Source organism: Pteropus medius, unplaced genomic scaffold, assembly GCF_902729225.1.
Source record: "Pteropus medius unplaced genomic scaffold, Ma_sr-lr_union100, whole genome shotgun sequence".
Classification (NCBI taxonomy): Eukaryota; Metazoa; Chordata; class Mammalia; order Chiroptera; family Pteropodidae; genus Pteropus; species Pteropus medius.
Genome location: NW_024344378.1, coordinates 26,450,371 through 26,473,063, shown reverse-complemented (window position 1 = coordinate 26,473,063; position 22,693 = coordinate 26,450,371). Strand labels below are relative to the sequence as shown.

Here is a 22,693-nt window from a genome sequence, read left to right as displayed (position 1 = left end):
ATCAGAACTTTCTAATTAAGATGTAGATGGAGAGAAAGTGATTTGACATCTACAGGCTTCACATTCTCAGAAAGTAGGATGCATATTAGGCAATATTATACCCATGTAAGGTGGAGGGATAGAGAAGCATACCCATTTCTTCTCATCCCAAGGGAAGAGAGGAGGATTGAATGAAACTGGAAACAGTGAACTAGTCTAATCTGTACTGAACTGAAAAAGGTTTCCAGCCTTCCAAGTGTGTTCTGGTCTTTATAACTCAGACCCCAGCGTATGGGTTGCCATCAAATAATTCCAAAAGAGGCAGAGTTTGTCTTTAGCATCTTCTTATCTCCTGTCCTCTTTTCTCTGCCCTCATTGTTTTTCTGATGCCTTTTAGTTTTGTTTTTTAAACAGCTTTATTGAAATATAATTTATATACCGTACAGTTCACTCATGTAAAGTGTATGATTCAGTGATTTTTATTATATTCACAGATATGTGCAACCATCACTATAGTCTAGTTTTAAAACACTTTTATCTCCCTCAAAAGAAGCTTCATACCCATTTAGTAGTCACACTCCATCGCTTTAACTTTTATACCTAGTCCTAGGCAACTACTAATCTATTTTCTGTCTATAAATTTGCCTGTTCTGAACATTTTTTATAAATGTGTAATCTTTTGTGGCTGGTTTCTTTTACTTAATATTTTCAAGGATCTTTCATATCGTAGCATGTCTCGTAACTTTATTCCTTTTTATTGCCCAATATTATTCTGTTGTGTGGATACGAATATACTGTATGGATATACCACATTTATTTGTTCATCAGTTGATGAACTTTTGGGTGGTTTCTACTTTTTGGCCTATACTATATAATGCTGCTGTGAAAATGTACAGTTTTTGTGTGGATATATGTTTTCATCTCTCTAAGATATATATACCTGGAGTAGAATTGCTGGATCATATGGTAACTGTATTAAACTTTATAAGGAACTGCCAAACTGTTTTCCAAACTGGCTCCACCGTTTTCCATTCCTGGCAGTAGTGTATGAAAGATCTGATTTCTTCACATCCTTGCCAGAACTTGCTATTAACTGACTTTGATTATATTCATGCTAGTGAGTGTGAAGTGGTTATCTCATTGTACTTATTTTGAGTTGTAGAGTTCTTTATATATTTTGGATACAAGCCCCTTATCAGGTATTTGATTTGCAAATATGTTCTTCTAGTCTCTGGGTTGTTTTTCACTTTTTTAATGGTATTCTTTGAAGCACAAAAGTTACTAATTTTGATGAAGTCTCTTTTTTTTTTTTTTGTTTAATATCACTTGTGTTTTTGGGTCTTATCTAACCTAGGGTCACAGAGTTTTACCCCGATATTTTAAGAATTTTATAGTTTTTAGTTCTTACTTTTAGACCTATGGCCCATTTTGAGAGAGAGAGAGAGAGAGAGAGAGAGAGAGAGAGAGAGAGTGTGTGTGTGTGTGTGTGTGTGTGTGTGTGGTGGTGGTGGGGGGCAAGGTGGGGGGGGGGTGGGGTGGGGTGTGGGGTGTGGTGTGTGTGAAGTAGAGGTTCAAAATCATTATTTTGTTGCCCCAACACTATTTGTTGAAAAAACTACTCTTTACCCATCGAATTGTCTTGGCACTCTTGTCAAACATGATTTGACCATAAACGCATAGTATTATTTCTGGACTCTAAATTCTATTTCATTAATCTATGTATCTGTCCCTTTGCTAATATCACACTGTCTTGATTACTGTTGCTTGTAGTAGGTTTCAAAATCAGGAGTGTGAGTCTACCAATTTTCTTTTTCAAGATTGTTTTGGTGATTCTGGGTCCCTTGCATTTCTGTGTAAATTTTAGGGTCAACTTGTTCAGTTGAGATTTTGAGGAATAATATTGAATCTGTAGATCAATTTAGGGAGTATTACTATCTTAACAATATTAAGTCTTTGATCCATGGACATGAGGTGTCTTTTCTGTTTATTTAGATCTTATTTAATTCTTTTCAACAGTGTTTTGAATTTTTGTAATTTTAAGCATACAAGTATTGCACTTGTAAAATTTATCGAGTCATTTATACTTTTGATACTATTTTAAATGGGATTGTTTTCTTAATTTTTTTCAGATTGTTTATTGAAGTTTATAGAAACATTGATTTTTGTATATTGATCTTATATCTTGCAATCTTGCTGAACTCATTCTTTCTGCTAGTATTTATAACTTTTTGCATTATTGGGACCTAATATATACTTTGCATTTTAGCGTGTTAAAAGCTGTGTTGTTTTTTAAATGTACTTAAGCATTCTTTTATTTAAAGTTTCCTATTTTTTTTTTTAAGGCATAGTGATATGTCCTGTGAGAGAATCTTATAAATGATTTTAATAATTTTAAGATGTTTTATATAAATTTGAAGGCTGCTAAATTATAAATTAATAAGTAAATTTGTATATCTCTTTTCTGCCTTGAACAAACAACATTTTTTGGTATGTATTTTATTTTATAATTTTTTAAGGTGTTGATATACTTACGGAGTACAAACTGGGATACCCGGATTGCAGCAGGACAAGCTGTTGAAGCTATAGTGAAAAATGTACCTGAATGGAATCCAGTGCCAAGAACCAAACAAGGTGCTTTTAAGTTGAAAAACTTACTTGCAATAAAAACCTAACTGTAGAATTAACTGTACTATACATTTTATATTTTAACAATTTCATTTTTAATTTAAAGGCTTAAGTGTCATGCGTTTTAAGTATAGCCTTGTCAGGAAATGACATGAATAAGGTGATTTTCACCACACTTTAAAAAAACTACAGGATAAACAAAATATTTTACATATTTTTAAAAATTATTCTATAGTATGCTTGATTTACAGAGATTATTACTTCTTTCAAGGAATTTATGTCCTAAAAAATTAAATCAGTAACAAGTAAATATTTTACACAGTTTATTTTTTTGTTGTTGCTAGAAGACTAGTATAATTATTTTCTAAATTTAAGTACAATTATGTATGGATATTTGGACAGATAAGTCTTTAATTTTTTATATCTTCCTTAGATGTCTTGTAGTGGAAATTATTTTGATTGCCTGTAATGATATTTAAAAATGAGTGTATGCTTTATAAAATATGTAAAGGTGCACATTTTAATTCAGGGAAAATTTAATATGGTGCAACCAGTTTTCATTTTCAAGCTGCTTTGATAATATCACTTTTATCATAAGTCTTAGCTTGTCTAAAATTGTTGCTTTAACTTGCTGGCACCTGTTATTATTTTGAGTGATGATGTTAATTTCTCTTTTCTCTCATCAAATGAAGTATACAAACTAGAAGAAGTTATAACTTATTTTTAGGAAAAACTTTTCAAGCTTGTTATTCCTGCTTATTTTGGTATATAGAGATATTAGAACTCAGATTCTTATCTACAAAATTTATTGAATTACTTATACTAGCATTAAAATTTATAGTAAGGTTACTTGTCATCACTAATTCTCTTTAAGTCAAGCAATTATATTTTAGTTTGCAAATTAATTACATGCAAATGCTAGCTAATTAAACCATTAAGCTGGTGAACAATCTTACAATATATTTTAAAATTTATAATGGCATAACCGTTTTGAAGAGGAATACAGAACATTTTTAGCTGTTTTTGGGCCTCAGATCTCTATATAATTTTTAGCAATTTACCAAGAGATTATAATTTGCTTTATATTATGAGAAGTGAGTTCTGTTGAATGAAGAGTTGTTTCGTGTCCTAGATATTCCTCAGGTGTAAGGAAGGAATGATGTTTTTTAGTCTTTTTTATGAATATAGTCTGTGAATTGTTTATCATCCAGTTTAGCACTATAATAAACTCATACTGTTTTTAAACAATTTAATGGTAAGTGGAGACAGCATGATATTTCAACATGGGGATACATTTCTTCATATAACGTACTTTTGTAGTCAAAAACAGCTATACATACACCCACTAACATTCTCACAGTTTGTAGGAGGGGAGCCACCAACTAGTTTATTCGTGAATAAGAGCTGATCATAAATAAATCCTTGGTAGCTTTTCTACTTCCTTTCACCTTTTACTTTTCTTAAAATATTACTCATCTACGCTGTTTTCTTTCATTTTACACTTTGGCTATATGATCAAATTAAATATTTTTTAAATTTTATCTAGAACCTACTTCAGAAAGTGCTATGGAAGATTCATCTACTACAGATCGATTGAATTTTGACAGATTTGATATATGTAGGTTGTTACAGCATGGGGCATCATTGTTGGGATCTGCTGGTGCAGAATTTGAAGTGCAAGATGAAAAATCAGGTATGTAGTAGTTCCATAGAAGAAAGTCTGAAATATGAGTGTTCAAACTAATTTATTACTTGGTGTGCTATGTATCAGTCATCAGTGGGTGGGGAAGATAACCAGAAGTATTTGGTCTAAAGCTACCATATGAATATTTTTCTTCCATTAAGTGAACGTGTACTATATATTTGCAACATTAATAGATAACATTTTACTATTTCAGCAGCCATTTTATTATGGAATATAGAAATTATAAAATATTACCCAAGCCTCAGTTGAATAGTTTTAAAATCCAAGATTAGTTCAGATTATGGTAATGTTTTCACAATTCTGGATTTGAGAGGCTTTATGATAGCTTTTTTTTTTATTATGTCTTTTAAATATTTAAATAATTGGATCTACTCATGCTGGTGACCAAAGCAAAAACTAAAAATGAAAAATAAATCTTGGATAGGTAACTGTCCCATTATCTTTAAACTTACAGAATCTATCTGGATATAAAATAAATGTTTTGGCCATTCAAGAATGGTGCCTTGAGTGGAAAAAACCTTGATGTTTTTAATGGATTTCTGTAAGTAAATAAGTTCTTGTGACTAAAACAAAAAGAGAACAGTGTTTTGTTTTGTTGTTAATTAAGTTAATTGTTAGTCAAAGCATATCTTTCTAAGTTCTTCAATTTGTACATCTTTTAAAAAATGTCAATTACCATTCCCTTTTGCTTAATATGGTTTCTATTGAAAGATCTAGTTTACTTGCTTTTGGAGAAAATTAAGAGGAAAATTTGCTTAAGTTCTGGAAAAGCATAATTTTAATAAAGGAGGTAGAAGTCATTTCAAAAACTTTCCAATTTGAAAAAAAAATAAACAGTTTACTAATCTTACTAGGGTACCTGTGGACATTGTCATAGATCTTTGGCTCTAATCCAGGAGAAAAAGTATCACCTTTGTCATTAAAAAAATAGTGTTTGGGTCTTATCTTAGGTACTGATTTAATATAAAATAGATCTGTGGAGAACTCTAGGAAATTGTATTTAAAAGAATAAACTCTGCTTATGACTCTAAGGTATAACCAGGATTAGGAACCCAATTTTTTAGAACTCAGTTTTAAATGCTGGTTAGTCATAGTGTACTGAACAGTGCTCATTTAAAACCCTGTAATTAGGTTTTCTTTGAAATGTATGCTCATCTGTGTTTGTCTTCTCTTATATATGAAGAATACATACATGATTAGTATAGGTGCTGGTCCGAGTTGTTTTTTTTTTTCGGTTGTGTAGATTTTTTTTCCCCGTAGGACTTTTTCCTGGATGAGAGTACTTGTTATACACCAGTCTTCTCTTTTGGATGCCTAGTGTTTTTTCCTCCAGATAGAGCAGCCTTAAAAAATGTTTTTAAGTAGCTTTATTAAGACAAAATTCACATTTTATGCAATTTGTCTGTTTTAAAATGTGTAGTTCATTCGTTTTTAGTCTGTTAACAGATATGTGCAGTCAATTTGAGAAAATTTTCATACCTGAAGAAGAAACCCTATATCCTTCAGCTATCACTTTTATCCCCTTTACCTCCTTCACTTTTCTTCCCAGCCCTAAGCAACATTCTGTCTCTATAGATTTGCCTATCCTGGACATTTACTGGCTTATTTTACTTAACAAAATGTTTCCAAGGTTTAACCATATTGTAATATATTCAGTACTTATTTCATTTTTTTCCTAAATAATTTTATTACTGTTACATGATGTATCTTTTTTAATTGCGATAGAATATGGATAATATAAAATTTACCATCTTAACCATTTTTAAGTGTATAGTTCAGTAGCATTAACGTTCACATGGCAATCTCCAAAATTCTTTTCATCTTGCAAAACTGAAATTTTATACCCATTAAACAACAATTCCCATTTCTCCCTATCCCCTAGCCACTGGCAACCACTGTTCTACTCTTCGTCTTTATGAATTTGACTACGCTAGGTCCTTCATACAAGTAGAATCATACAGTATTTGTCTTTTTGTGACTTATTTTACTTAGCATAATCTCCTCAAGGTTTATCCATGTTGTATGTGTCAGAATGTCTTTCCTTTTTAAGGCCAAATAATATTCCAATGTGTGTTTATACCACATTTTGTTTCATCTATCAATGGATATTTGGGTTGCTTCTACCTTTTGGTTATTGTGAATAATGCTGCTATGAACATGGGTATGCAAATATCTGTTCGAATTCCTGCTTTTAGTTCTTTTGGGTATATACCCAGAAGTGGCATTACTGGATCATAGTAATTCTATTTTTAAAAAAATTTTTTTAGGAACTATCATACAGTTTTCCATAGTGGCTATACCATTTTACATTCTTACCAACAATGCACAAGGTTTCCAGTTTCTCCACATCATTGTTGTGTAGGGGGACTCATAGCCGGTGTACTGGTGTGTTAAATTAAGAATATGTAGATTATGACCTACTGAATGAGGAGGCACAAGCCACTCACACAGGGTCATCGGCAGGTAGCTTTCTCAGCATTTGAGTTCCTGCCTTGGGAAAGTGAAAACCCAAGGGTTGTTTTGATGGAAGGCACACTTTCAGTATACTCATAGAAAGGAAGTAAAGCCACAAGAATTATGATTTAGAGATCTCAGAAATGAATGGGAGATGATGGTGGTGGAGGGGTTGAAGTGGGGTGAGACGGGGAAGACAAGCAGTTCTCTATTCCAAGTCATAAGAAAACAGGAGAAAGAGATCAGGGTAGTAGGCATCTATTATAAGGTGGTTATAGTGGGTAAAGGGTGGATAAGGTGGTTGCTGGGGAGGTCGCTAACTTTTCTTGGGCTCAATTCTTATGTGGTTATTTTTAAAAATGCCCCAGGAAAAAGCAAAGCTGAAACTTGTGGAGGGAATGCTAGGCTCCAGTGCTTATCTAAATGTCCAGACTCTAGGTATGAGGAGGGTTGTCATACTGTAAAATGCCTAGGCAGCAACTCAGAATAGCTGTTTTTTTTTAATCACACTTTTAAACATTTGTTATTTTCTGTGTGTGTGTGTGTTAGTGATAGCTGTCCTAATGAATGTATCTCATTTTATGGCTGAATAACATTTCATTATATGTGTATCACATTTTGTTTATCCATTTCTCAGTTGATGACATTTGGGTTGTTTCCACCTTTTGGCAATTATGAATAGTGCTGTGATAAACATTCATGTACAAGTCTTTTTTTTTTTTGTGGACATATGTTTTCATTTCTCCTAAGAGTGGAATTGCTGGGTCATGTATTTTACCATTTGAGGAAATGCCAGACTGTTTTCCAAGGTGGCTCTACTACTTTACATTCCACCAGCAATATATGAGGGTTCTCATTGTTCTTGCCAACAATTTACTATTAACTGACTTTGATTATATCCCTAATAGTGAGTGTGAAGTGATGTTTCATAGTTTTAATTTGTATTTTCCTGATGACTAATGACATTGAACATCTTTCATATATTTATTGACCATTTGTATATTTACTTTGGAGTCTGTTCAGATCCTTTGCCCATTTTTAAAGGGGGATATTTGTTCTTTTATTATTGAGTTGTAAGAGTTCTTTAAATATTTTGGATACAAGCCCCTTATCAGATATTTGATTTATAAATATGTTCTTTCAGTCTATGAGTTGTCTTTACACTTTCTTAATGGTATCCTTTGAAGCATAGAAGTTAGTAATTTTGAAGAATTTAATTTCTTTTTGTTTGTTTCTCAAGTTTTTGATGTCACATATAAGAAGCTATTGCCAAATCTAAGCTCATTTACCTCTTAAGTTTTCTTCTAAGAGTTTTATAGCTTTAGCTCTTACTGTCAGGTATTTGATCCATTTTGTGTTAATTTTTGTATACATTGTGAGGTTATGGGTTCAGGTTTATTCTTTTGCATGAGAATATCCTCTTGTCTCAGCACCATTTGTTGAAAAGAACTATTCTTTACCCACGGAACTGTCTTGGCACCCTTGTTGAAAACCGGTTAGCCATAGGCACATAGTTTTATTTCTGGACTCTCATCTATTCCATTGATGTTTGTTTATGCCAGTATCTCATTGTCTTGGTTACTGTTGCTTTGTGGTAAGTTTTAAAAGAAGCATGGGCCTCCAACTTTGTTGTTCTTTTCGGGATTGTTTTGGTAATTCTGTGTCTCTTGCATTCCATGTGAATTTTAGTATCAGTTTTTTAATGTCTGCAAAAAAGCCAGCTGGTATTTTATAGGAATTGTATTGAATCTCTATATCAATTTGGGAATTATTACTATCTTAACAATATTAAATATTACCCATGAACATGGAATGTTCTTCTATTTATTTATATTTTCTTAAATTTCTTTCACCAATGTTTTGATGTTTTCAGAATATTAGTTTTAAGTTTTGCTTTTGATGCTATTGCAAATAGAATTGTTCCCAATTTCATTTTTGGGTTGTTTCTTTAAAATTTTTTTCCCCTCTCTGTTCTTTAGATTGGGTATTTTGTATTGCTCTATCTATAAGCTCATTTATATTTTATCTTACTATCTCCATTTAGCTGTTAAGCCCATTCCGTGATTTTTAAATTTCAGATATTGTTTTTATTTAGTTCCAGATCGATTTTTTTTTTTTTTAAAGAGCTCTACTGGCATATTTTGCACATTATATAATTTACTCTTTTCAAGTTTATGATTCTATTTAGTTCTTTTTTGTAGTTTCTGTTTCTTTATTGAGATACCTTATGTTTATCATCATTGTGTCAGTGTCTTCCTTTACATTGAGCATTGTTAAACTTGCTTAAAAATCTTGTCTTCTGATTTCAACAGCTGGGTCATCTCAGAGCTGGTCTCCATCAAGTCTTTTCTTTTGATAATGGGTTACATTTCCTTGATTCTTTGTATGTCAGTTAATTTTGGATTATATCCCTCACATCATAAATGCAATACTGTGCAGCCTGGATTTAGTTATAGTCCTCCAAAGAGTGTTTTGGTTTGGTTTTTAGTTTTTGTTTGCTTGCTTGTTTGTTTCAGCAGGCATTTAATTTGGCAAAACTCAAAATATAGACTCCTTTGCAGTGGGCAACAGCTCAAATCTCAGTTCAGTTTTTAGCTGTAGTTAGACTGTGTGGAGTCTCCCCGTGCATGCATAGTTCAGAATTCAGCCAGCGACTTGGCTGAGTTTACACAGAATTTGATCCTTCTTTCTGGCTCTCTACTTTCTAGAAATCCCTGGTTGCCTTCCAGTGGCTATAGTGAATCCTGACTCTCTTTCTTTTAGTTCTTCAAGCCAAAAAAACTGCCCCCCACCGCAACTTTTAGTTACCCCACATACCATGGACTGGGCCTACTTTCAAAAGCTGCAAAATTGGGAAACTCCTCTAGTGCCATCCATGCCTTCCAGTTATTGACAGCAACTCCCCCAAGTGTATGCCTACTTTTGTTCTCTTTCCACTGCCTTCAGGTAGTTTTTTTTTGTTGTTGTTGTTTTTAATTTAAATTAGTTTCAAGTATACAGAACATTGGTTAGACATCTATATAGTTCATAAAATGATCCCTCCAATTGCTCCTTCCCTCCCCTGGCCCTCTACCTAGCCATAATATTAATGCTAACTGCATTCCCTCTGCATGCTCCTCTTCCCTGTGACCATCTCTTGGGTACTAATTTGAACTTGTTTAACTCTCCACCCCATTCTCCCAGCCCTCCAACCCCCTGCTCTGTCCATCACCAAATTGTCCACTATATTTGAAAGTCATTTTTTGGTTAGTTTGTTCTTTCTGTTTTAGATTCCGCATATAAGTGAAATCATATGATATTTATCTTTCTCTATCTGACTTATTTCACTTAGCATAATAACCTCTAGGTCCATCTATGTCATTGCAAATGATAGGATTTCATTTTTTTTAATGGCTGAGTAATATTCCATTGTATATATCAACCATAATTTCTTTATCTAATCATCTGTTGATGGGCATTTAGGTTGCTTCCATATCTTGGCTGTAGTAAATTGTGCTACCATGAATATTGGAGTGCATAGATCTTTATGAATTATTGTTTTGGTTTTCTTTGGACAAGTACCCAGAAGTGCAATTGCTGAATCAAAAAATATATCCATTTTTAATTTTTTGAGAAACTTCCATACCATTTTCCATAGCGGCTGTACCAATTTGCAAACCCACCAACAATGTACGAGGGTTCCCTTTTCTCTGCATCCTTGCCAACACTTGTTTTTTGATTCATTGATGATAGCCATTCTGACAAGTATGAGGCGATGTCTCATTGTGGTTTTAATTTGCATTTCTCTGATGGTTAGTGACCTTGAACCTCTTTTCATATGTCTATTAGCCATATGTATTTCCTCTTTGGAGAAGTATCTGTTCAGATATTCTACCCATTTTTTAATTGGATTATTTGTTTTTTGGTTGTTGAGTTGTATAAATTCTTTATATATTTTAGATATTAACCCCTTATCAGATGTATCATTAGCGAATACCTTCTCCCAGTTGGTTGTCTTTCTGTTTTGTTGGTTTCCTTTGCTGTACAAAAACTTTTAAGTTTGATGTAGTCCCATTTGTTTATTTTTTCTGTTGTTTCCCTTGCCCAGGGAGATATATCTGAAAAGAAATTCCTGTTAGTAATATCAGAGAGTTCAGTGCCTATGTTTTCTTCTAGAAGTTTTATAGTTTCGAGTTTTACATTTAAGTCTTTAATCCATTTTGAATCTATTCTTGTATATGATGTAAGAAGGTGGTCCAGCTTTTTTTTTTTTTTTTTGCATGTATCTGTCCAGTTTCCCCAACACCATTTATTAAAGAGACTGTCTTTACCCAATTATATATTCTTACCTCCTTTGTCATATATTAAGTGAGCGTATAGGCGTGGATTTATTTCTGGGCTCTTTATTCTGTTCCATTGATCAATGTGTTAGTTTTTATGCCAGTACCATGCTGTTTTGATTACTGTAACCTTGTAGTATAGTTTGATATCAGGTAGTGTGATACCTTCAACTTTGTTCTTTCTCAAGATTGCTGTGGCTATTCGGGTGTTTTTATGGCTCCATATAAATTTTAGGATTATTTGTTCTAGCTCTCTGAAAAATGACATTGGTATTTTGATAGGGATTGCATTGAATCTATAGATTGCTTGGGTATGGCCATTTTAACGATGTTGATTCTTCCTACTCATGAACATGATATATGCTTCCATTTATTTTTATCTTCTTCAGTTTCTTTTTTCAATGACATAATATTCTGTAAACAAATCTTTTACCTTCTCGGTTATTTTGATTCCCAGGTATTTTATAGTTTTCGGCGCAATTGTTTTCTTAATTTCTTTTTCTGAAAGTTCATCATTGGTGTATAAAAATGCCACTGACTTCTGAATATTTATTTTGTAACCTGCTACTTTACTGAATTCATTGATCAGTTCTGTTTTTTGGTAGACTCTTTAGGGTTCTCTATATATAGTATCATGTCATTGGCAAACAATGAGAGATTTACTTTTCCTTTCCAATTCAGATGCCTTTTATTTCTCTTTCTTGTCTTATTGCTGTGGCTAAAACTTCCAATACAGCGTTGAGAGGAGTGGTGAAAGTGAGCATCCTTGTCTTGTTCCTGATCTTAAGGAAAATGCTTTTAGCCTTTCCCCATTGAGTATGGTGTTAGCTATAGGTTTGTCATATGTGGCCTTTATTACGTTGAGGTATGTTCCCTCTATTCCCACTTTGCTGAAAGTTTATCATAAATGGAAGCTGGATTTTGTCAAACGCTTTCCCTGCATCTATTGATATGATCATATAGTTTTTATCTTTTGATTTGTTATGTGATGTATCACATTAATTGATTTGCAGATATCATACCAACCTTGCATCTCAGGAATAAATCCAGCTTGATAATGGTGTATGATATTTTTAATGCATTGCTGAATTTGGTTTGCTAATATTTTATCAAGGATTTTTGCATCAGTGTTCATAAGAGATATTGGCCTATCATTTTCTTTTTTTGTACTATCTGTCTGGTTTTGGAATCAAGATAATAGTGGCCTCATAAAAGGATTTAGGGAGCCTTCCCTCTTCTTGAATTTTTTGGAATAGTTTGAGAAGAATAGGTGTTAGTTCTTTGAATGTTTGGTAAAATTCGACTATGAAGCCATCTGGTCCAGGACTTTTGTTTTTTTGGAAGGCTTTTGGTTATTGATTAGATTTCATTGGTGGTAATTGGTCAGTTCAGATTTCTGTTTCTTCTTGATTCAGTCTTGAGAGATTGTATGTTTCTAGGAATGTGTCCATTTCCTCCAGATTGTCCAATTTGTTGGCATATAATTGCTCATAGTATTTTCTCATGATCCATTGTATCTCTGTGGCATTCATGGTTATTTCTCTTCTTTCATTTCTGATTTTACTTATTTGAGTCCTCTTTTTTCCTTGATGAGTCTGGCTAAGGGTCTGTCAGTTTTGTTTATCCTTTCAAAGAACCAGCTCTTGGTTTCCTTAATCTTTTATATTGTTTTTCTAGACTCTATTTTGTTTATTTCTACTCTGATCTTTATTATTTCCTTTCTTCTATTCACTTTGGGCTTTGTTTGCTGTTCTTTTTCTAGTTTTTTTAATTGTAAGGTTAGATTGTTTATTTGAGCTTTTTCTTGTTTCTTGAGGTAGGCCTGTATTGCTATGAATTTCCCTCTTAATACTGCTTTCACTGTGTCCCATAAATTTTGAGTCATTGTGTTTTCATTTTCATTTGTCTCTAAGTATCTTTTGATTTCTTCCTTGATCTCATTAATAACTCATTCATTGTTTAGTAGCATGTTATTTAGCCTCTATGTGTTTGTGTATTTTCCAGTCTTTATCTTGTAGTTGTTATCTAGTTTCATACCGTTGTGATGAGAGAAAACAGTTGATATGATTTCAGTCTTCTTAAATTTATTGAGACTTGATTTGTGTCCTAATATGTGATCTGTCCTTGAAAATGTTCCATGTGCACTTGAGAAGAATGTATACTTTACTGCTTTGGGGTAAAATGCTCTGAAAATATCTATTAAATCCATCTGTTCTAGTGTGTCTTTTAGGCCCATTGTTTCCGTGTTGATTCTTTGCCTGGAAGATCTGTCCATTGGCGTCAGTGAGGTGTTAAAGTCTCCTACTATGAGTGTATTACTATTAATCTCTCCTTTTATGTCAGCCACTAATTGCTTTATGTATGTAGATATTCCTATGTTGGGTGTGTATATTTTTACTAGGATTATGTCCTCTTGATTTATCAATCCCTTTATCATTATGTAATGCCCTTTTTGACTCTGATAGCCTTTGTTTTAAAGTCTATTTTATCTGATATAGTATTGCTACCTAGGCTTTTTTTTTCATTTCCATTTGTGTGAAATATCTTTTTCCGTCCCTTTACTTTCAGTCTATGAGTGTCATTTGATCTGAAGTAGGTCTCTTATAGACAGCATATGCATGGGTCTTGTTTTCTTATCTATTCAGTTTCCCTATGTCTTTTGATTGGAGCATTTAATACATTTACATTTAAAGTGATTACTGACAGGTACATTGTTACTGCCGTTTTATTATTCATATTTGTTATTTCGGTAGTTTTTTTTTAAATATATATTTTGGCTACAGTTATCTGTGGAGGGTTAGTCCAATAAAAACTTACTCTGCCATTATTAGAAACAGATCATTATTGTTTTTAAAATATTAACTTTTGTATTCTCAATGACATGGATGGACCTAGAGGTTATTATGCTGAGTGAAATAAGTCAGACATAGAAAGATAAATACCATTTGATTTCACTTATATGCGGAATCTAAAGAACAAAAAGAAAAAACTAATCAGACACTCATGAATATAGAGGACAATCTGGTGATTGCCAGAGTGGAGTGGAGTTGGGAGGCTAGGAGAAAGGGGTGAAGGGTTAAAGAAGTACAGATTAGCTGTTGATAGATGGTCACGAGGATGGGGAGCACCGCATAGGGAAGGCAGTTAGCGTTAATATAATGGCTAGGTATAGAGCTAGAGGAGAGAAAGAGTAATCAGGGGGATTGTTTTATAAACTACATAAATGTCTAACCAATGTATACTTGAAACTAATGATAAATTTTTTAAAAACTTTATTTTCAAGTTAAAAAAAAAATGTTGATTTTTTTTTTCCAGTAGTGTAGAACTATCTCTTGCAACTTGGGGCTATTTTTAGCCTTAGTTTTTATGTTTTAAATAATACCTTTCATCTGTTTTCCAATGAAGTATTGTAAATTGTGACTTGGGACAGTCACAATCTGTCTACTTTTATGTTTTTATCTTTGTTATTTGGAATGTTAGGACTATGCCATCTCAGAATACGTAAAAGCCACACTTGGAATAAGCATGTATTTGCTGAGATCTTTTTCTGTCAATAAAATCTAGATTTTTGGTTTTTTAGCTTTTTTAGATCTTTCAGAGACTACAAAGGTGTAGTTATACAATAAGATTGTTTTTTTCCATAGAAATGAATCTCATTTTATATATATTTGATTATTGACAGTAGGGCAATGGGACAGTCTCGATGAAAGCTCCTAGAGCGTTTTGTCAGCTAGAACACTATTCCATTCATGGTTAGATAATGAGAGTTTATGACACATTCAGAAACTGAGTATGATTTGTTTTATTGCCAGGAAGGATGTTTTAATATTATTATTATTATTATTATTATTATTATTTTGTATTTTGAGTATGATCTTTATTAGAAAACTTCTTAACTCATGTGGAGGAAATATATTTCTTTTCTGTTTAAAGGTGAAGTAGATCCTAAAGAGAGGATAGCACGCCAACGAAAACTATTACAGAAGAAACTTGGCCTTAACATGGGAGAAGCTATTGGAATGAGTACTGAAGAACTCTTCAATGATGAAGATTTGGATTATACCCCAACTTCAGCAACCCTTGTAAACAAACAACCTGTAGGTAAAACCTTTGTTTGATTGCATAATACAAAGGGCTTGCTTCATTTTGCAATGCAATTGCAATTTAAAAAAAAAATGCTATCCTTAATTCTGCTCATTGCTGCTTAGTGACATCATAATTTAGTGTCTTTATAAATTGGACTTCTGGTGACAGATTTTAAAGAGATGGAAGTTCACCCTACCTTGTAGAGACTGGACAGTTAGATAAAAGCTGTGGTGGACCTTTTAGGAGTCATGGGTATTGAGAGATTGCTCTTTCCTTTGTTCTTTAGCAAAAGGGAGAAAAAGTAAATGTTTGAGCGAGAGGAGTTAGGAAGGCCTATTGTAGATACAATAATACAAGAAATCTTTAAAGCTATGATTCATTCTTTTATTTGACAGAATAACAAACATGATAAAAAGTAGATTTTAAACAATGCAAAAAAGCATATATAATACGAAGTAAAGGAAGTTTCTTTTCAATAATTGATGGACATCCATGTCCCCATGCCCCATAGGCAGCCCTTTATGAGTTACTTGTGCATCCTTTGTGAAATTTTCTGTGTACACAAAATATATGTGTCCATTTAAGCCATGTTTACTTTTCCTACTTTGTGTAGCTTAATATATCAATATATACAGATTGATCACATTTTTTGACAGCTTCATGCTATTTCGTTTTATGGCTGTACCATAATTTTGCTCTGTATTCCTCCTTTTTCCTCTATTCTTCAAATTCCCAATGGATGCCTATGTGCTTCCTTCTTTGTGCCCCAGGCTCCTTTTAAGCTCCAGTAGAAGCTGTGGCTTTCTCCTCAGAAAAATTCACATACAAGTGAAATATTACCTTTCCAGGGGTTCAGTACTCTTTACTCTTGCCTCTGCAATATCCTTTTAGGGTTCCATGGGTCTTGTAAAGAACTGCTGCTTTGTAGTCATGAAACCCTTATCTTTTGATTTCCTTGGCCTTTTCCTTTAACTGGAAAATGATCTGTTTGCCTTTATACTAGTTGTTCTCTAAACAGTTAGAATTTATAAATTATATTTTTTGTGCTTGGAGTGTGTGCGACGATAAGTAACTTTTGTAGGCAAAAAAAAAATTGCACATATCGGAGGGAAAAGGAGAGTGTAAAGAGGCAGAAAATATAATGACAGGAAGGGATAGAAAGAAATGGAGTACAAAAGGAAGCATAAGATGTAAATAAAAAATAAAGAAGAAAATAGAATAAAAGAGAACAAGAATATAATAATATGATCACAGTGTGGTAATTTGGCATGGTGTAAGAAAATGAATGGTCAGTTATATTTGAGAAAATGGGCTATATACAGAATACTTGGATATGGGATGGAAATCGACCAGTTTAAGGTTTGTAAGATCCAAATTTGGTTGTCACAGACTTTTGGGAGGAGTTGCCATAGGCACAGCTAACCCATGGTTAGTTGCTGCTGTAGGGTTATCACTGCTGCATTGCTTTGTGTATGTACCAGTGGTCTCTGGACCAAGACTGTAGCATGGTGTTCACACCAGTGACCCTAATTGGTTGTAGAGTGTAAATTTCAATTGAATCTTAATCAGTTAAGGGCAGAAAGGATTTTTAGGCTTGGGCTCAAAGCATTTCTATCTCATAGTCTTTATAACATCTCTCATGAATGGAAAAGACATCAAAAATAGTAGGCAGTGAGTGCTTAAGAGGAAGGGAGCATATGGGCTAACTTGACTATAGGATGCTGGACCGATTACTTCTAGCTATAATTTTAATTTTTTTTTTCAGCAGATAGTGATTATCAGTTGCTTTCATTGACAGTCTTCAGTCTCATAACCTTTGGCTGGTATTATGATAATTTTGAAATCTCAACTCTTCAAAGCCCTTTCTCTGAGTTAGAATCATACATTTGTGCCACGTCTGTGACAAGAAAAATTAACAAACACATGAGCATCTCTTGGGAATTGGAAGACTAGGGAAGAAGGAAGAAGAAAGTGCTGTTATGGCACAGCCATACAACAGAATAGCTGAAGCCATCAAAAAAAATGTGATCCATTTGTAAATAGTGAAATTTATAGACGTAGTCCTCTTCTGATGATGAGACTTTGGATATTTATTTTAAATTCTAAAGTTCAAACTCAGCATTCTTTTATTCTTTTAGACTCTCCAGGCAGCTGAATTGATTGACTCAGAATTTCGAGCAGGAATGAGCAATAGACAAAAAAACAAAGCTAAAAGAATGGCGAAGTTATTTGCAAAACAGAGATCCAGGGATGCTGTGGAAACTAATGAGAAGAGGTAGTAATCTTTTTTTTGCTTATCCATTTAGAATAGTAATGTTATATAGCTTAAATCTGTCTGCTTGATTTCTGAAAACATTTTCCTGATGTTGTCTTTGGCTGTGGAGTACCATTTGGATTTTCTTTCTCAATTGTCAGAGAGTATTTACTATTACTAAGAACTAGGGCAACTTCTCCAGAAGAATCCACATATGCAGAAATTTTTTCCTTACCAATTATGAACTCCAAATGAGGGCTGAAGATTTTCCAAGGGAAATGCTTTCCAGACAGAGGGAACAAGTATAAATGCTTTAATCATGAAATACTCAAGGAACAGAAGGGCAGTATGGTTAGGATGAGTGGATAGAAGAGTAGTAAAGAGCGAAGTCAGATGATGGTCTAAAGACCATAAATTAAGAATACTGTATTAGTAAAGTGAGAACTGTTACAGTATTACATTACCTGTTCCCTAGGCTGGAGGCTAAGGCAAATATTAGCTAATAATCCAGGCTTGTTTACCTAATCCTGTTGTAGGAAAGAAATCTGTGGTTAAAATCACAGCCCTCACTTTCTTAATGAGTTTAATAAGAGTGATAACTGTATATGGCACCCTTTGAGCAGCATTCTCAAAGGGTGGTTCAAAACAACTCCCTTCAGAAGCATTTTGAGGGGCTTGTTAAGATAAAGATTCTTAGGCCACACTCCCCTCTATTGTATCAGAATCTGTGGTGGTATTGAAGAAATGTTTGAGTAAATGATAAGCACTTGAGAGCCCATGAAAATAAACTTGTTACAGATGTTGGAACCTTTTGCCGTTCTTTTCATTTATATAAAACTAAAAAGCAAATGTTTACAGTGTCATTAAAAGCTAGGCACAAGGGGGATAAATAATAAACATCTACTTGGTATAAGTTTTTATTTGTGGTTTCTTTTTTAAATCTAAAATCTTTATTGAGCTTATTAACTGCAGGGTTTTTAAGTTAATAGCTCATTAGGATCGGTTAGTAACCTAGTGAGTATTACTACTGGCTTTATTTATATAAGCATTTTTACCCAAATATTTGAATATTGGAAATGTTAGACCTTATTTTTCAGAGTTTATGATTCATTCATTCCATTAATATTTACTGAATACGTCTATGTGCCAGATACTGTTCTAGGCCTACAGGATGCAGTAGTGAATAAAATAGGTAAGATTTCTGCCTTCATGGAACTTACATTCCAGAGAGAAAAGTAGATGAAGAACAAGATAAATAAGTAAATTGCATGTTGATAATGAGAATTAAGAAAGAAAAGAGAGCAAGCAAGGAAGGAACATGTGAAATGTTTTTTGGGTAGAGAGTTTGAAATTTTAGATAGGCTGGTCAGGGAAGGAGTCACAGAAATGACTTTTCAGTAAAGATCTGAAAGAAGTGAGGATACTAACTTTGTGAATAGTGGCAAATGCCTGGAAGTAGAAACATACCTAACATTCAAAGAAAGAGGACCAATGTGGCTAGATTAGAGAGAAATAGGGTAAAATAATAGCAAGTGAGATTAGGGAGGCTCAGATTTCTTTCGTCACCTTATAGAAAAAAATAATTGGCCATATAATTACACTATTAAGATGGAATATTTATAGAAAATGCTATATATGTATACATATATACATATATATGTAGCTTAACTGTGCTAGCTGTTTCTGTTAATCTGAATAGTTTTACTTGTCTTCGCCTTTGTAATCTTGTTATTAGGTTAGCTTTAATATTTTTGGTTTTTTAGTCATAAAAGAGCATTTCCTCAGATTTTCTGGACACATTTTTCAATTGTCTTATCTCTGTGTTTTTCAAGAACTAGTTAAAATTATAGTGTATCACGCAATGTATTAGTTTTCTCCAGGGTACAACAGCCTAAAAGAGTTATGTTCGGCCAGATTTAGGTTGTTAGACTAAGAGAGTTTAAAAAGGTGAGGAGCTGGTTGTAGAGAGGAAGAAAAAAAGAAAGACTTGTTAAATTTGAGGTCTAATTTGAAAGCAATTATTTATTGATCTATTTTACTTTCATCAATAAGAGTAGTAAGATATTTTGCTCAAAAATTAAGTGATTAATTTTAGTTATTTGCTACATGAAATTTTAAGTAAACCATATAAGAGGAATATGGCAGAACATTTGTTTAAATAATAGATTCTCTTAACATTCATTGTGGTTCACATTATCCTTATTCATTTTTTAAATGGTGACTTTTATTTTTTAGCAATGATAGCACCGATGGGGAACCAGAAGAAAAGAGACGAAAAATAGCAAATGTTGTTATTAATCAGTCTGCAAATGATTCCAAAGTCTTGATTGATAACATTCCAGACAGTTCTTCTTTAATTGAAGAGGTACAATTGAAATGCCCTGAAGTGTCCTTTGAAATTGTTTGTAATTTTTTCATACTAATGTGTCAGTAGATAATATTTCATAATCTGTCAATTGAAAAATTTTATTAAAAATCTTACAAGTATCTACTTCATTAGGAAAAATTTTAATTATTTAAATTTTTAAAAACTTGACTATTACTAGACTTAAAAATAAAAACATTTTTTAAAATTAATTAAACTATTAGCAGAAAATAGACCTTTTGAATTAGTAGTAATTTTACTTTTCTTATTCAGACAAATGAATGGCCTTTGGAAAGCTTTTGTGAAGAACTTTGCAATGACCTTTTTAATCCCTCTTGGGAGGTATGATTTCTTCATTATAATTTCTCTCAGCTTTATTTTCTTTGCTAAGAAGGGAACTATGTCAAGCTCAATCTATTTTTTCACAGTCCTTATTCTTACCCTGTGTCCCTTGGGACTACTGGTCAAGACACTTCGTATTACTCACTTTCTAAGTAGAAAACTTAAGACTGATTTTTACCTTTCATAACCTTTTTGTGATATTTCTTTAGTGAATTGTTCATTTCTTTTCATTCTTTTAGCTGTAATAAAAAGACTTGCATATCTCTCTCTCAGACAGTAGAAATTTCCTTTGGAAGTAGACAGTTTTAATTAAAAGTAGTAGTTTTCACACCAGCTTTTTAGCCTGAAAAATATGTCTTCAAAGAGCCTTTAACAGGTCCCATTATGTAAAAGAGATGAAAGTGAAGTTCTTCTGGTTGAAATTGAGGGTTGGTAGTCTCAAACTATTTTGTCCCATTTCCCTTGACCTTTGGGTAATTGAAAAAACACTGGTTCGGAATACCTTTTAGCAGCCTTTCTGCTCCTTGATATACTTATATTTAAAGCTATTGAAGTTTAACTCATGTGGTCTTGAATAAATGGGTACACCCTGTCAGTGGCTTGTTTCCTCCCTTCCAGATGATACTGCAGAAGGTTACAGGGCTACAGTAAAGCATTAGTCATGAGATATTTTATTTGAATTGTCTTTCTTTGACACTTAACACTGGTAGCTTTAGAACTTAGTTTTTGAGGCATATATTTCTAAAATATTAATATTGGAGCTATAAAGAACAATACGTGATACTTTATGCTCCTTTGTTATGATAATGCTAAATGCACGTAAAGTGTTGAGGAGGGACAGCAAATAGATACTATCTCTGGAGAATTTTAGAATAACTATTTTCTTAGCTTATTAAAAAAAAAAATTCCGCATAAGCAAAATTGTAAAATTCACATATGTGATTTTTCCTGGGTAGTAGAGGAAAAAGACATTCTTGTAAAGTGCTACTTAGTTTGTTTGAATTTCTTAAAAGTCTAGTATTTTTTTTTTCAAATTGAAGAAAAGTTAAACTCAGTTTCTTAAGCATTTAACTTCTGATGTTTGCTTCTTGGTTCTTTGTAGGTTCGACATGGCGCAGGCACTGGACTTAGGGAAATCCTTAAAGCCCATGGTAAAAGCGGTGGTAAAATGGGAGATAGCACTTTAGAAGAGGTAAGTATAGTAAAGCAATAATTATCACCAGGTTTCTGTTACTGGCCTCTTTTCTAAGACAAGGAAGTAACAGAGCATGTGCCATGAAGTAGAAATGAGAGGTAAATAAGAAAAAATAAGGAAAAGTAATTATGAGGGGGAAAAGTAAAAAGATTAAGAGTTCAGAGGAAAGATACTCAGAAAAATTGAGTAGAAAAATATGTAGAAGCAAGAATATATGAACGAGGTATAAAGGATTGGAAAGTAGAGTAAGATGTGTAAGAGGATAGTTTAGAGTTCAGTGAACAATATGATTGGTGTAGCCTAGAGACACTGGTAATAGGCTGGATAATAGATAAATGACATAATTGTTAATAGAGCAACCTTAAGTAGTTTCTTAATTGTTTTTTGGAGTGCAAGTAACATAATAGAATTCATGAGTTTTAAAGATTTTGTATAGTATGTCTGAATCTAATAATCATAGGATGTGATTATATTAAAGATAGCAGTTGGGACTGTAATACATTTTGGTTCTTGTTCCTATGGCTAAAATAATCCATCGCAATATTTTAGTCTTCCATTTAGAACCTAATATGTTTACCTTAATACAAAACGTGATCTTTGTTACTAAAAAATGATTGTTTAACAGATGATTCAGCAACATCAAGAGTGGTTGGAAGACTTGGTTATTAGACTCCTTTGTGTTTTTGCATTAGACAGATTTGGAGACTTTGTTTCTGATGAGGTAAGTATCACTTCAGGGAGGCTTTGCCCAATCATATTTCAAATTAAGCAAAATAAGTTTTTTGAAAATATGAGTTTTCTTCCTTTCTCATTTGTAGGTTGTGGCACCAGTTCGTGAAACTTGCGCTCAAACATTAGGTGTGGTGTTAAAACACATGAATGAAACAGGAGTTCATAAGACTGTGGATGTGCTGCTTAAATTACTTACACAAGAACAATGGGAAGTTAGACATGGTGGTCTGCTAGGAATAAAATATGCTTTGGCAGTTCGTCAGGTAATCACTTCAGTTTTGAATCATATATGGGAGAGTTTTTTTCTCCCTCTTAGTTTATTTTCATTAATTATATGAAATGGCCCTAGATTTTTAGTGTTACAGCTTAAGCCAGTTTTTCAAGATTTGCTTTCTTGAGGTAGCTTCATAGAGATAGGTGATTCTAATAAGAATTTAAGTACAACTTAAAAGATTATTAGGTTTGGAAATCTGTTCCTATTTCATAGCAAGACCAATTCTAGCTGAGATTCCATTGTGTATGATCATAGGAACGGCCTCTGGAGGCTGGCTCTGTTGGGGAACTTGAAAAGAGAGTAGATTGGAATAAAGAGAAGCAGGAAGAGACTGGCTTTCCCTTCCCTTTTCTCTCATACCCT

General features: G+C 33.1%; 1 protein-coding gene across 1 annotated transcript in view; it reads left to right on the top strand.

The window, feature by feature from the left end:
* BTAF1 (B-TFIID TATA-box binding protein associated factor 1) overlaps positions 1 to 22,693 on the top strand; it is an 88,191-nt gene that overhangs the window by 13,961 nt on the left and 51,537 nt on the right. The window contains 9 exon segments of the mRNA XM_039871738.1: positions 2,496 to 2,610; positions 4,151 to 4,297; positions 15,016 to 15,179; positions 17,307 to 17,443; positions 19,658 to 19,787; positions 20,061 to 20,129; positions 21,232 to 21,321; positions 21,950 to 22,045; positions 22,143 to 22,319. Of these exon segments, the coding sequence (XP_039727672.1) occupies positions 2,496 to 2,610; positions 4,151 to 4,297; positions 15,016 to 15,179; positions 17,307 to 17,443; positions 19,658 to 19,787; positions 20,061 to 20,129; positions 21,232 to 21,321; positions 21,950 to 22,045; positions 22,143 to 22,319 (1,125 nt within the window).